The sequence below is a fragment of the Pleurodeles waltl genome, chromosome 2_1 (genome assembly GCF_031143425.1).
Source record: "Pleurodeles waltl isolate 20211129_DDA chromosome 2_1, aPleWal1.hap1.20221129, whole genome shotgun sequence".
Classification (NCBI taxonomy): domain Eukaryota; kingdom Metazoa; phylum Chordata; class Amphibia; order Caudata; family Salamandridae; genus Pleurodeles; species Pleurodeles waltl.
The window spans coordinates 889,703,170-889,716,155 of record NC_090438.1 but is presented as its reverse complement, the minus strand read 5'-3'; the positions used below and the strand labels follow the sequence as shown (position 1 = coordinate 889,716,155).

The following is a 12,986-nucleotide window of genomic DNA, read 5'->3' as shown; positions in this document are numbered from 1 at the left end:
TTTTAGGACAGGGTGGGATAGGTTTTAGGTTTCAGGGCGGTGGGTCGGGGTAATTTTTAGGACAAGGAGGGGTAGTTTTTAGGACCAGGTAGGTTTTGCAGTTTAGGCAGGGGTTTTGGGGTAGCTTTTAGAACAGGACATGGTAGGTTATAGGCTTTTGGGTGGGGGAGGGAGGTCAGGTAGTTTTTAGGATAGGGCAGAATAGGTTTTGGGGTTAAGGGTGAGGGTCGGGGTAGTTTTTAGGAAGGGTGGGGTAGGTTTTAGGACAGGGCAGAGTATCTTTTGTTAATTTAGGGTGGGGGGTTGGGCTAATTTTTAGGACAGGGCAGGGTAGGTTTTAGGGTTTAGGATCGGGGGTCAGGGTAGTTTTTAGAACAGGATGGGGTAGATTATAGGACAGAGTAGGTTTTAGGCTTTAGGGAGAAGTGGGGGGGTCGGAGTAGTTTTTAGGGCAGGGCGGGGTAGGTTTTAGGACAGAGCAGGGTAGGGGAGGGGATTAGGGCTCAGGGCAGGGTGTGAAGGGGCAGTTGTAAGGGTTTGGGTGGTTAGAGTATGGTGTCAGGTGTAGGGGGAAAGGCAGGGAAGAATTTACCATGCATGTTCCTTTACCAAACATTCTTTTACATTGAAATTCATTGTAAAGGCAGGCATGGTAAAGACGCAGTCATTGTAGAGACCACGTTGTTTAGGCATGCGTGATATACGCATGCGTTGTTCCATCTTACATCCGTGGAGGAAAATAAATTATCATCAAACAGTTCTTATGCCTTAAATAGTAAGTGAAAGTAAAGAAAGTCATTGTGCCATGTCGATGCCTACTTCAGAAATGTTTTCACATGTCAGACTGGTCGCATGTGAAGAAAAATGTCAAAAAAAGTCCACATGCCTAAGCAGCAAAGTCATACAAACACTCTCCAAAGATTACATTGAAAATAAATGGATGTTCAATATCTTTCATTATCAACAGTGGGGCATTTATAAATATAATGCCTGAAGACAAATACAATAAACTGTCTCTATTACCGCAGCTTACACCATCAAAGACCAAAGTGTATACCTGGACTGCATCAACCCCGATAAAAAGTCAAGGTTCATTTACAGCTACAGTGAAGCATAAGAAAACAAAGGTACAAGCACAATCAATGTGCTTCAAGGTACAGCGGCAAGTGTTTGTTTGCTCAGTTTCAACACAACTGCTGACATGAGACTGATTTCTGGGAATTACAACATGAATGCTCATCATAAACTATTAAGTAAATTCTCTCTTTTATTTCATGGTTTAGGAAAGTAAAAGATTATGACAGTAAAGCTGCATACTAATGAGGATTTTTTTTTTAAACAAAATAAATAAACAAATCTGTTGGTACTGCGGGGGAGTGCCTCCCTCGCAGTTCCTGATGGCCCATAAAGGGCTAAAAAAAAGACAATAGCTCAGTGTGAAGGTCTCAGACCTTCACACTGAGCATTAAGGGTCAGGGCCCAGCTGGACTTGCTTCCTTCTTGTTTTTTAACTATAATTCCTTAAGGCTCATACAGAAAGGTAATCTTACGCTTTAAAAAAAAACAAATGCAGTTTTCTTTTTAATGTTCCAAAATATCTCATTCTAAGTAGGTCATATATCAAAGCCTAACAAACTATTTCTCTCCCTCTCACTCTGTTTCTCTATTTCTCTCTCTCTTTTAATCTTTCACCCACTTAAACACCCATTCAGACACTTATGCAACCAATCACAGACCCACTCAGACACTCACACACCCACACACCCACTCATAGAACCACTCAGATTCCCATGCACTAACTCACAGCCCAGTCAGACCCTTACACACCCACTCACAGACCCACTCACTCAGTTACACACCCACTCATACACACACTCAGACTGTCACATACCCACTCATAGACCCACCGACACCCTCATGCACCCACTCACAGACCCGCACACATAGTGATGCACCCACTAAAACAATGCTGTATGCACTATCACACCCAGACACACACTTTGACAGCCACTCTCACCCCCAGATAAAACCTCTCACGCCTTTTCACCCTCCCAGAGACGGAGCGGCCAACATATACAGTATACAGCGAAAGGGAGATGCACAGTATGGGGTTGGGTGGCTAGGGGTGGTTGGCCACAGGGATTGGCTGCAGACAAGCCTTTGTGGGCAACCCCTTCTGCGCAAGGGTGGAGGCCGTTCACAGTTCAAGGTTGGGTGCTTATTGGGGGTTGGCCCTGGTCAGTCCCTGTGGCCAACCGCCGCCGCGCACGGCGGTGGTTAGATTAACGCATAGTAATGAAAATTACTATATGTTAAAAAAAACATGGAAATTCAATGAAAAAAAAAGGTTACATGGACTTTATAGTTAGGTTCTGAATTTACTCATAAAAAACATAGAAATTCAGCAGTTATAGTTATAGTTCTTTAGTTACCTTAGGGCACAAGTTATAGTTACTTAAAAGAACTCTAACTACTGCTTAATTTCTATGGTTTTGTACAAGTAAATTCTGAATATAACTATAATGTCCCTGTAACCTTTGTTTTTTCAGTGAATATATATATATATATATACTAATATACTGATTTGCTAAAAATTGAAAATTTTCATTTAAGGGAGGGGAGATTTAGGGGGTCATTACGACCCTGGCGGAACAAGTCCGCCAGGGCCGTGGGACGCGGTGGCACCGCCGACAGGCCGGCGGTGCCCCGCGGGGCATTCTGACCGCGGCGGCTCAGCCGCGGTCAGAGAAGGGAAACCGGCGGTCTCCCGCCGGTTTCCCGCTGCCCCAAAGGAATCCTCCAAGCCGGCGCAGCATGCTGCGCCGGCATGGGGATTCCGACTCCCCCTCCCGCCATCCAGTTCCTGGCGGTTCTCCCGCCGGGAACCGGATGGCGGGAGGGGGAGTCGCAGGGGCCCCCGTAAGAGGGCCCCTAAAAGTATTTCAGTGTCTGCAAAGCAGACACTGAAATACGCGACGGGTGCAACTGCACCCGTCGCACCTTCCCACTCCGCCGGCTCTATTACGAGCCGGCGTCATCGTGGGAAGGGAGTTTTCCCCTGGGCTGGCGGGCGGTCTTGTGAAGACCGCCCGCCAGCCCAGGGGAAAACTCGGAATACCCTCCGCGGTCTTACGACCGCGGAGCGGTATTTCGGAGGGGGGAAGCCTGGCGGGCGGCCTCCGCCGCCCGCCAGGCTCGGAATGAGGGCCTTAGTGTCTTGCACGATTTAGAATGGAACCTTTCTGGCTCCCAGTGGACTCCGTGACTCCGTATCAGCGTGACATAATTCCTAGAATAGAATGTAATAAAAGCTTGGTTTACAATGTTGAGAAGTTCACAGGATCACGCAGAGGAATAAAGACGTGTAATTTACAGCTATATGTGTGGGTGTGGTGTAGTCATTAACAGATACTCAGGGGAAGATTCTACTGTGCATGGTGCATGACTCTGCATGGGATCGGGCCAATACCACTGCAAAATATCTTAAACTCAGAACTTTGGAGAGAGAGGACGGTATGGTGCTTGGGAAGCCAGATCCTTTTCCTTGCTCATTGCCAACATTGGATGCTCTTTCCTGTTAAAATAAAAGCTATGAATAATCATCACCACTTTAGGAAATTGAAACCTCGCTTCGTGTTTTCAAAGTCTGAGAGTTGTGACCCTTTTGTTGTCCTGACAGCCTGTAGTATTTACGCCAAATTAAGGTATTTGTTCTTTATTTAGCAGCCTCCGACACTTTGTATAGGAATATCTTCTGACACACAACTGTCAACTCCCAGTTGCTACCCATGGAACCTCCAGAATAAAAGGCTCTACTGCTACATAATAATGCACATCTATGCCAACCAATCAATGTGTACTGCTTTTAACGTTATAACACAGACGTGTTTCTTTTTTGTACCAAGATGCCTCGGGGTGAAAGAGCACTTTAGAAATATGTTTCCTTTCATTTCATTTCTTTCACAAAGAACTTGAACTGTCAGTTGGTTTACACTCTGGATCGGGAGCACGAAGCAGAATTTAAAGTGTAACATTGAATATAGTCAATGAAACCTTTCAAATTTAAGATGAAGCTAATCCTTGGCTGCTCATTGTCCTAGACCCCCAGCGGCTTCAGACACATAGGGGGTTATTCTAACTTTGGAGGAGTGTTAATCCGTCCCAAAAGTGACGGTAAAGTGACGGATATACCACCAGCCGTATTACGAGTTCCATAGGATATAATGGACTCGTAATACGGCTGGTGGTAAATACGTCACTTTTCCGTCACTTTTGGGACGGATTAACACCTCCTCCAAAGTTAGAATAACCACCATAATTCCCTATGAACGCCCAAAAATAATTGCCTTGAAAGCTCATTTTTCAAATGGTTCTCATCATTCCTGGATCTTTGAATTCATTGCATCAAAGGAGCCAATTTCATTTGCAACACAGAGGAAGTACAATAAGGGGTGTTTCACGACTCAAAACGGGCACCTTATGAGTAAGTAAATGTAACCTCTTACACACTGGTGGCCCTAAACATTTTGGTCAGGTGCTGTACCGAGGCTAGGATTGCACAAAACCTAATGCAGGTGCATTCAATCCTTTTTGAAGAGGTTGCCTGTCTAGAACATAGTATGCCTGTCTAGAGCATAATTACTTAGGCTGTAGTGAGACTGCTCAAAATACCTACGACATACTAATGAACTGAAGCTGAACTCAGACAAGACGGAGGTCCTCATTCTCGGACCCACCCCATCAGCCTGGGACGACTCCTGGTGGCCCACGTCACTAGGCACAGCCCCGTAACCCACAGACCACGCACGCAACCTGGGGGTCATCCTCGACTCCACTCTCTCCATGACCAGGCAAGTCAACGCCGTCTCCGCGTCCTGCTTCAACACCCTCCGTATGCTCCACAGATCTTCAAATGGATCCCCCTCGACACGAGAAAAACCGTTCCCCAGGCCCTCATCACCAACAGACTCGACTACGGGAACGCAGTCTACTCAGGAATTACAAACAAGCTCCTGAGACGACTCCAACGCATCCAGAACGCCTCGGCCCGACTCATCCTCGATGTCCCCCGCCACAGCCACATCACACTCCACCCGAGAGGCCTGCACTGGCTCCCCGTCAACAAAAGGATCACCTTCAAGCTCCTCATCCACGCACACAAAGCACTGCACAACACCGGACCCACCTACCTCAACAACCGACTCAGCTTCCACACCCCCACCCTAAGTCTCCGCTCAGCCAACCTCGCCCTCGCCACAGTCCCCCGCATCTGGAAAACCACCGCCGGAGGCAGATCCTTCTCCTTCCTCGCCGCCAAGACCTGGAACACTCTCCCCACCATCCTACGACAGACCCAGAACCTGCTGGCCTTCAGAAGACTCCTCAAGACCTGGCTCTTCGACCAGTAGCACCCCCCCTCCACAGCGCCTTGAGACCCTCGTGGGTATGTAGCGCGCTTTACAAATGCAGTGATTAATTGATTGATTGATACTAGATTACTTTAATTTCACAGTACATGGAAAACTATAGAACCAACAGAGGGTGCTGACGTGGAATATCACCTAAGTGAGAATGGTGTTAGAACTTCCATTTCAATCACTCTTCCTCCTATACATTCCTCTTATTGAGTTAAGCCCCTACTGTAGAGATCTGTTTTTGAAAAGTCACTCACGTCTTATGTGTACACATTCTGTAAGCAATTAAAGTCTGTACAGCTTTACCCTGCTGGATCTGTTCTGTGGGAAATGGAAGACTTCACTCATGTCATCTGTGAGAGAAGGAAGCTTGCATTGCTACTGCCATGCCATCCCTATACTGAGAGGCAGTTAAGTGCACACTGCTACTGCCCTTTTTCTTCCTGTCCTGTGATGGGAAAGGCTTGTGCTGATGCAATACTAGCTTTACCCATTCTCTGAAGGAGGAAAGTGTGCACTTGTTCTATAAAAAGGAGTAGCCAGTGTATGAAGAGGGGTATTTCCTCTGCTGTTGCTCCATCTTATAAAAACAAAAGGTATTTTGAATGCATTTGCATAAAATACTCAGGCCAGTCAGACACTGTTATTGGACCCAGGGAAAAACTAGTTGTGGTGGCATGACACAGAAACTCTGGTTTCAATCCCTGCTTGCACAAATTGTATGACCCTCGGCAAATACTTTTCTTCTCTCTGTTTCAGTGATGTTCACATATGAGAGTGCCTTCAAATAACTCAGTTCAAGATGTGAGCTGTACTAAAAACTTTCATCTATATAGTTTAACAGCCTATAATGTTTCTCTGTCTATAACTGCAATAAAGGTCTTTGATAGGAGGCACACCACAAAAACGTGCCTCTTGGGTCACTAATAAAATTGTCATCAGAGGAGAAGAGGGAAAGAATGTAATATCCACCAAGGATTGCACAATGTCTCATCAAGAAACCTGGTTTCGAAACAAGAATCCAGGCATACCCAAAAAGTGTGACCATAGACACTTTTCTTCATTATGCCTTCCTTTGCATGATCACCACATTTGATAGCACCTTGAACTAGTTCAGGCTGCACTCTGTTCAACAACCTCTCTTGTGTATGGTTTAATAGACCATAATGTTGCTACATGTATCAAAAAAACATGAAGGCTTATATAGAAGAAACAAGACAATTGACTTGCCTCTTGAGTCATTAATGAAATTGTGACAACAGAGAGGGTGTGGTTCACTAATTTTAAAAAGGCCACTCAGTGCAGTGATGTAATCTAAGGTGATAAAGTGAAACAATCCAAAAAACACTTTTTATATGTAAAGTTTAGCAATAAAGCGACAGCCACTGACACTCGCTGTAGTGCAGAGTGCCTAGGCTGACCGAAAAGCTGTTCTAGTAAGCCTTCATCCTGTGGTTTTACAGACAGACTTCAACAAGATGGAGCTGTGGAAAATGATGGGACCCAGCTAGCATTGCCTCACTTCCACTGCCCTGCTGGTGCTGGTTGCGAGGTAGGAGATGCTTTCGTTTTAGGCGCATAGCACGGAGTCTCAAGGCCTGTGCACTCCTGGTATCCATACCCAGTCAGACATGAGTGTGGTTTGGCATTACCTGTTTTATAGCACAGACTATATGATTACAGTGACTTGTCCTGTGAATCATGCCGCACGTGCCAAAAGCATCACCATAAGTCTGCTTCAAGACCATTCCAAAAAGTGGGACCTGAGGAAATGTGACCTATCGGCCCTTCCCCCTTCTAAGGCAGGTGAACATGCCCTATGAAACTGGGATTATTTCACAATATTTGATGTGATACCAGTACTCGTGGAGAAGACTCCTGAGCCCAAAGGGGCAATATTCAAACACTGAAACATGTTGATGGAAAAGTTCAGTAGGGACTATTTTTGTCCCTCTTGTTTTTAATTTTGTGGTAGAAGACACATATGTAAAAAATATTTTTGAATTACCCACATGAATTGTAATACAAGTTTGACAATTTATCAGAGAACATTGGCCCGTATTTATACTTTTTGACGCTAAACTGCGCTAACGCAGTTTAGCGTCAAAAAGTTTTGCGCCGGATAACGCCATTCTGAAGCACCATGCGGGCGCCGTATTTATTGAATGGCGTTAGCCGGCGCTAGCAGACCGGCGCTGCCTGGTGTGCGTGGAAAAAAAACACATACACCAGGCAGCGCCGGCGTTGGGGAAAATGGCGTTAGGGCGTCTTAAAATGGTGCAAGTCAGGTTGACGCCAAAAAATCGCCTCCACCCGATTTGCGCCATTTTTAACGACGCCCAGACGCCATTTACATGACTCCTGTCTTAGTAAAGACAGGAGTCATGCCCCCTTGCCCAATGGCCATGCCCAGGGGACTTATGTCCCCTGGGCATGGTCATTGGGCATTGAGGCATGTAGGGGGGCACAAATCAGGCCCCCCTATGCCAAAAAAAAATATAAAAAAAATAAGAAATTATACTTACCTGAACTTACCTGAATGTCCCTGGGATGGGTCCCTCCATCCTTGGGTGTCCTCCTGGGGTGGGCAAGGGTGGCAGGGGGGGTCCCTGGGGGCATGGGAGGGCAGCTGTGGGCTCATTTTCAGCCCACAGGTCCCTTAACGCCTGCCCTGACCCAGGCGCTAAAATCCGGCGCAAATGCGGGGTTTTTTGCCCCGCCCACTCCCGGGCGTGATTTTTGCCCGGGAGTATAAATACGACGCATTTGCGTCGCAGTCATTTTTTTAGACGGGAACGCCTACCTTGCATCTCATTAACGCAAGGAAGGCGTTCACGCAAAAAAATGACGCTCTTTCCTCATACTTTGGCACTAGACGCATCTAACGCCAAAGTACAAATATGGTGTTAGTTTTGCGCCGAATTTGCGTCGAAAAAAACGACGCAAATTCGGCGCAAACGGAGTATAAATATGCCCCATAATTTTTGCCATAAGTGATATGATCTCACCCAAACTAGAGAACCCATAACTGGGAGACTGTAGAAACAGTGAATTGTGGTACTTTTGAATGCTTCCCAGTGCTAGATTTGGAACCAACTGATGATGCACGCCATACTAGTTAGGGGAGCCTTCATCATCCTATATGAGTACATTAATGTATGTCAATTCCTTAAGAGGTTTGTCTGTTTCTCATAGGTGTTTTGTACTTCTGAATACTGAAATCAACAAAAGTCCTTTAACACATTTTACTCACTCTTTAACATGTCAGCTACCTGTGTTGTACTTGTCCTTTAAGTGTAAATAATTGGCGTAGTGTTTCTTCTGCTAATGCCGTCTATCCGTGACATACTTTATGTTAGGATAGGTTGGGCTGTGGCTGTCCTTGTGGACCTTTGTGTAGTGGGGATCAGTATAAAACTTTCAGTGACACACAAGAAAAATCAATCAACCTTACCAATGCATCTGAGTGAAAGAGTTATCTCTCACAAAATATGTGAGCAAAGTTTACTTTTGGTTTTACGAGTCAAGCAAGCATTTTTTAATGAAATCGGCTAGTAGTTCTTAACCTGTGGTCTGAGGACCACTGGAGGGGTTCGAGAAGTGTAGTCAGGGAGTATGCCACTGTTTAAAAAAATAAATAATAATATTAAAACTAATACATTCAAATTAATACATTATATACAAATAAAGAAGCAACATTGAAAATGTAAAGACCTTTTCTATATTTGATTGTGAATTAAACAAAATATTTCAATAATGATAATTTTTTGGGTGTATACTTATTGCTATCATTGCATGTATTATTTTGAGGCTCAAATCATAGAAATAGCACAGGCTGAGTGTCCCTGGCTTTTAATACTGACTCAGTAGGGGTCACCAGATTCCAATAATGAGTCAGTGGGTTGCTCGGAAGTCAAATGGTTAAGCATCACTGGAGTAGGCAATTTTGTAAACGATAGCTGACAAGTGGTCCCATGTCATGTATAACACATCCAATCAATATTGGCATTTTAGCTGAGTGCACTTTGCACGCTGGGCGTTTGAGTCCATAACCAAACTCTTAAAAGAAAAACTACAAGTTCCACAATGCAACATGCTGCTGGCTGAAAAAATCTATGTTAGTATCCAATGTCGTAGTGCCAAAGCACAAAATTGTGAAATGCAAAATAAAGTTCAGCACCTTGCTTTCTGCCTATTTTCTTGTGGGCAGTCACCGGATAAACAACCCCGTTGATGAGAGGCAGAGATGTCTTTCAGATGCAAATTTGAGCATCTGTTGATAAGGGGTAACATTAATATTTTCGAAAACCTGTGTTAAAAAAGACTTTGGGGGTCATTCTGACCGCCACCGACCACGGGAGCACCGCCAACAGGCTGGCGGTGCTCCCACGAGCATTCTGACCGCGGCGGTTCAGCCGCGGTCAGAAGCGGAAAGTCGGCGGTCTCCCGCCGACTTTCCGCTGCTCGGGGGAATCCTCCATGGCTGCGGAGCGCGCTCTTCAGCCATGGGGATTCTGACACCCCCTACCGCCATCCTGTTCCTGGCGGGTCTCCCGCCATGAACAGGATGGCGGTAGGGGGTGCCGCGGGGCCCCTGGGGGCCCCTGCAGTGCCCATGCCCATGGCATGGGCACTGCAGGGGCCCCCGTAAGAGGGCCCCGCAAAGTATTTCAGTGTCTGCCATGCAGACACTGAAATACGCGACGGGTGCAACTGCACCCGTCGCACCCCTGCAACTACGCCGGCTCAATTCTGAGCCAGCGTCCTCGTTGCAGGGGCATTTCCTCTGGGCCGGCGGGCGCTCTTTTGGAGAGCGCCCGCCGGCCCAGAGGAAATGTTAGAATGACCGCCGCGGTCTTGTGACCGCGGTGCGGTCATTTGGCGGCGGAACCTTGGCGGACGGCCTCCGCCGTCCGCCAAGGTTAGAATCAGGCCCTTTATGTGCTAGAGAAAGAAAGCACTAGCAAGGGGAAAATAATGACCTGTCACCAGTCTTCGTGACTTCCATCTTTGGGTTTTGTGTGATTTAGGTGGCTTCCTACCTCCACCACTGCAGGTGCTGCCCCATGAGAGTTGACAGTGCTCTTACCTCCTTCCTAAAACATTTAATCACCATTTATCATTTCTACCCCAATCACTCAATTCTCAGATCATGCGGATGTTGATGTACTATCTCAAGTTCTCAAAGAAGCTCAGTCCTGTCCATTTTGTAACCATCTGAAACTTAACCAGGTAAAATAATTTGTCCTCATCACTTCCCTCAAATAAAACATTAAAATAAAAATGTGGGTCAAAGAAATATCGAGGGTCTGCTTTAGAGATTGGTGGTGCAGTCCATCAGGGTGGCGAATGACATTGCCTCGCCTCACTGACAGACTACCACCAAACAAAATTACAGATGTTCGCTGGACCAATGGACATCTCTGTGCCTTGAAAGGGACCACCATCATGGGGGTCCTTTCAATGTACAAAACGTTTGGTGTGAATCCTCCATCAGCTTCAATGGCTGTACACCAAACGTATCAACAGCTTTTGTTCCTCAAAGACAAACTCCCAAGTGGGAGTTTGTTATTGTAAAATAAAAACTACTAGCCCACACACTCTGGCAGTGTTTTTTTGTGTAAACTTAATGAAAGTGTTAAAAATAATGTATCGCTATATAGTTCGTGGTTACTGAATAGTCGCGTTTTATGCCCGCCCATTCCAAAGGAGGCCACCTATTCACGAAACGTCTTCCTGGGACTAAAACTTTCTCTCAATAGGGTCAGACTTTTTTTAGCAGCAAGTGCTTAGTACACTGAGCTATCTTGCTAGCAATGAGGCAATGACCGACCACTGTGTTACCGCAGCACACAGAGTAAATTCTCAGCAACATAGAGGCAACTTTTCGGTAATAATGCTGAGTCCAATTTTAAAAACTTGCCATAAAGTCAATTAAACCGGGCAATCAAAGTTAAAATTATACACAAGCGAAACTGCGAGTGCTAATATTACCTCATCTAAAATATTGGCAAATCACCGCTCTTTTCCACGTTCACCTTGTCACAAACAGTCTAAAGGTTGAAGTATTTTGTAACAGCTTTAATTTGATAACCTCAGTAAATAAAACCGTAAAAGTGTCCTGTGTTAATAATATTTTCAAACATCATCGCTACTTTCCCTCTCGTAGCACAATTAAACTGGTAGTACACATAATGTTCCAGACCACAGAATCAGCGGCAGTATGCCAAACTGTCTCCAAATACACGAACTTCACGAAGGCAGGCACATAAGATCTAGTTATAATATAGTAGTTGAAGAAAAAAAGCGCACACATCGCAGTACAGTTTACTTAGAAGTGACCTACAGACATTGAACCATTACGTTTTTTTTTACACAATTAGACAAAGGCAGGCCAGTACCTACCGTTCTTCCATTATGCCAAGAAGACACAGCGACTCAGCAGGCAGAGGTTTAGCAGCGAGTCGGACGAGGGACGGAAAGGAGTGATCAGGGGCGGAACAGGTTGAACACGTTCACCTTACTATGGTTTACATGTTACAACCCCAGCTTTCAGTGACACGTAGCTTCCTGAAACAGCAGTGTCACACTACGTCAGGGAAAACTGTGGCTTTTAGAGCTAGATAAACGATAGCTCTTCGCCCTTAAGTACGGCAAAGCGCACACATGCAATGTTTGTGTATATAATGCATTATTACAAGCTAAATTCGTGGACCTGCCAGAAAGTCTTCTATTGTAATGCAACGTGGTAATACCGTTCATTTTCCTATAGGCTCCAAATAATGGTGTTTATGAATTCATACACGAACTCTAAGGGCTTCAGCAGATCTGATTTCTACTCTGGTGGCTTTTAAAACATTAGTTGCAGGCAGAAAACCAATTGCTGCAGCAGGGGCCCGGTTCAAGTTCACTCCAGGGATGCAGCTACTAATGGTGCAGCAGGTGCAGTGGCACCGGGCCCAGAGGCTTTGAAAGGGGGCACTGAACCCTGTTTATAGTTGTATTTCACTAGCTGTTCAGCAGTAAGATGGCCAATTTGCCTTGCTTACATTGGAGCCCATGGCACCACCGGCACACAGCTGGTTTACACAAACAGAAATCATGTTGATTGGTTGAATAGGCAAAGTCAACTTTTTAGGGTCAAACCTGCAAGATACTGTTGTTATCAAAATGGGCTTGGAGCCCGTCTGTTGTTTACCGTATGTTGGCTTGACTGTAACTCTTTTTTAATTTACTTTAATTCATCAAAGCAGCCCAAGCAACATTTCCTTTCCTCCTTGGGGAGCAGGGACCAAGTACTGATTGATTCAACTTAATCATTGCCTGTCTGCTGCTCCCAACGTGATTGAGGTACTATATTGTTCTTTTTAACTTTAAGTGTGACTGACAAAAACGTGTCCAGCAGGACAAACAAAATTATAAAGATTAATTTTCTATAGTAGTAGTAGTGGTAACTTTACTGCATAATTACTTAAAATCATTGCATAAAATACAGATACTTTACCATAAAACGTCTAATTATGTGCAGTCATCAAACTCACTGCAACTGAATGCCAATATCAGTGCAAACTG

General features: G+C 45.2%; 1 protein-coding gene across 2 annotated transcripts in view; it reads right to left on the bottom strand.

Annotated features, from left to right (window-relative positions):
- Window positions 1-11,894, bottom strand: part of LOC138269554 (cytidine monophosphate-N-acetylneuraminic acid hydroxylase-like) — a 646,172-nt gene extending 634,278 nt beyond the window's left edge. For both annotated transcript variants that reach the window (XM_069218805.1, XM_069218804.1), the window contains exon 1: window positions 11,820-11,894. In XM_069218805.1, coding sequence (XP_069074906.1) covers window positions 11,820-11,830 — 11 coding nt within the window. In that variant the 5' untranslated portion in view covers window positions 11,831-11,894. The remainder of the gene's footprint in view (window positions 1-11,819) is intronic.
- Window positions 11,895-12,986: the final 1,092 nt, after the last annotated feature.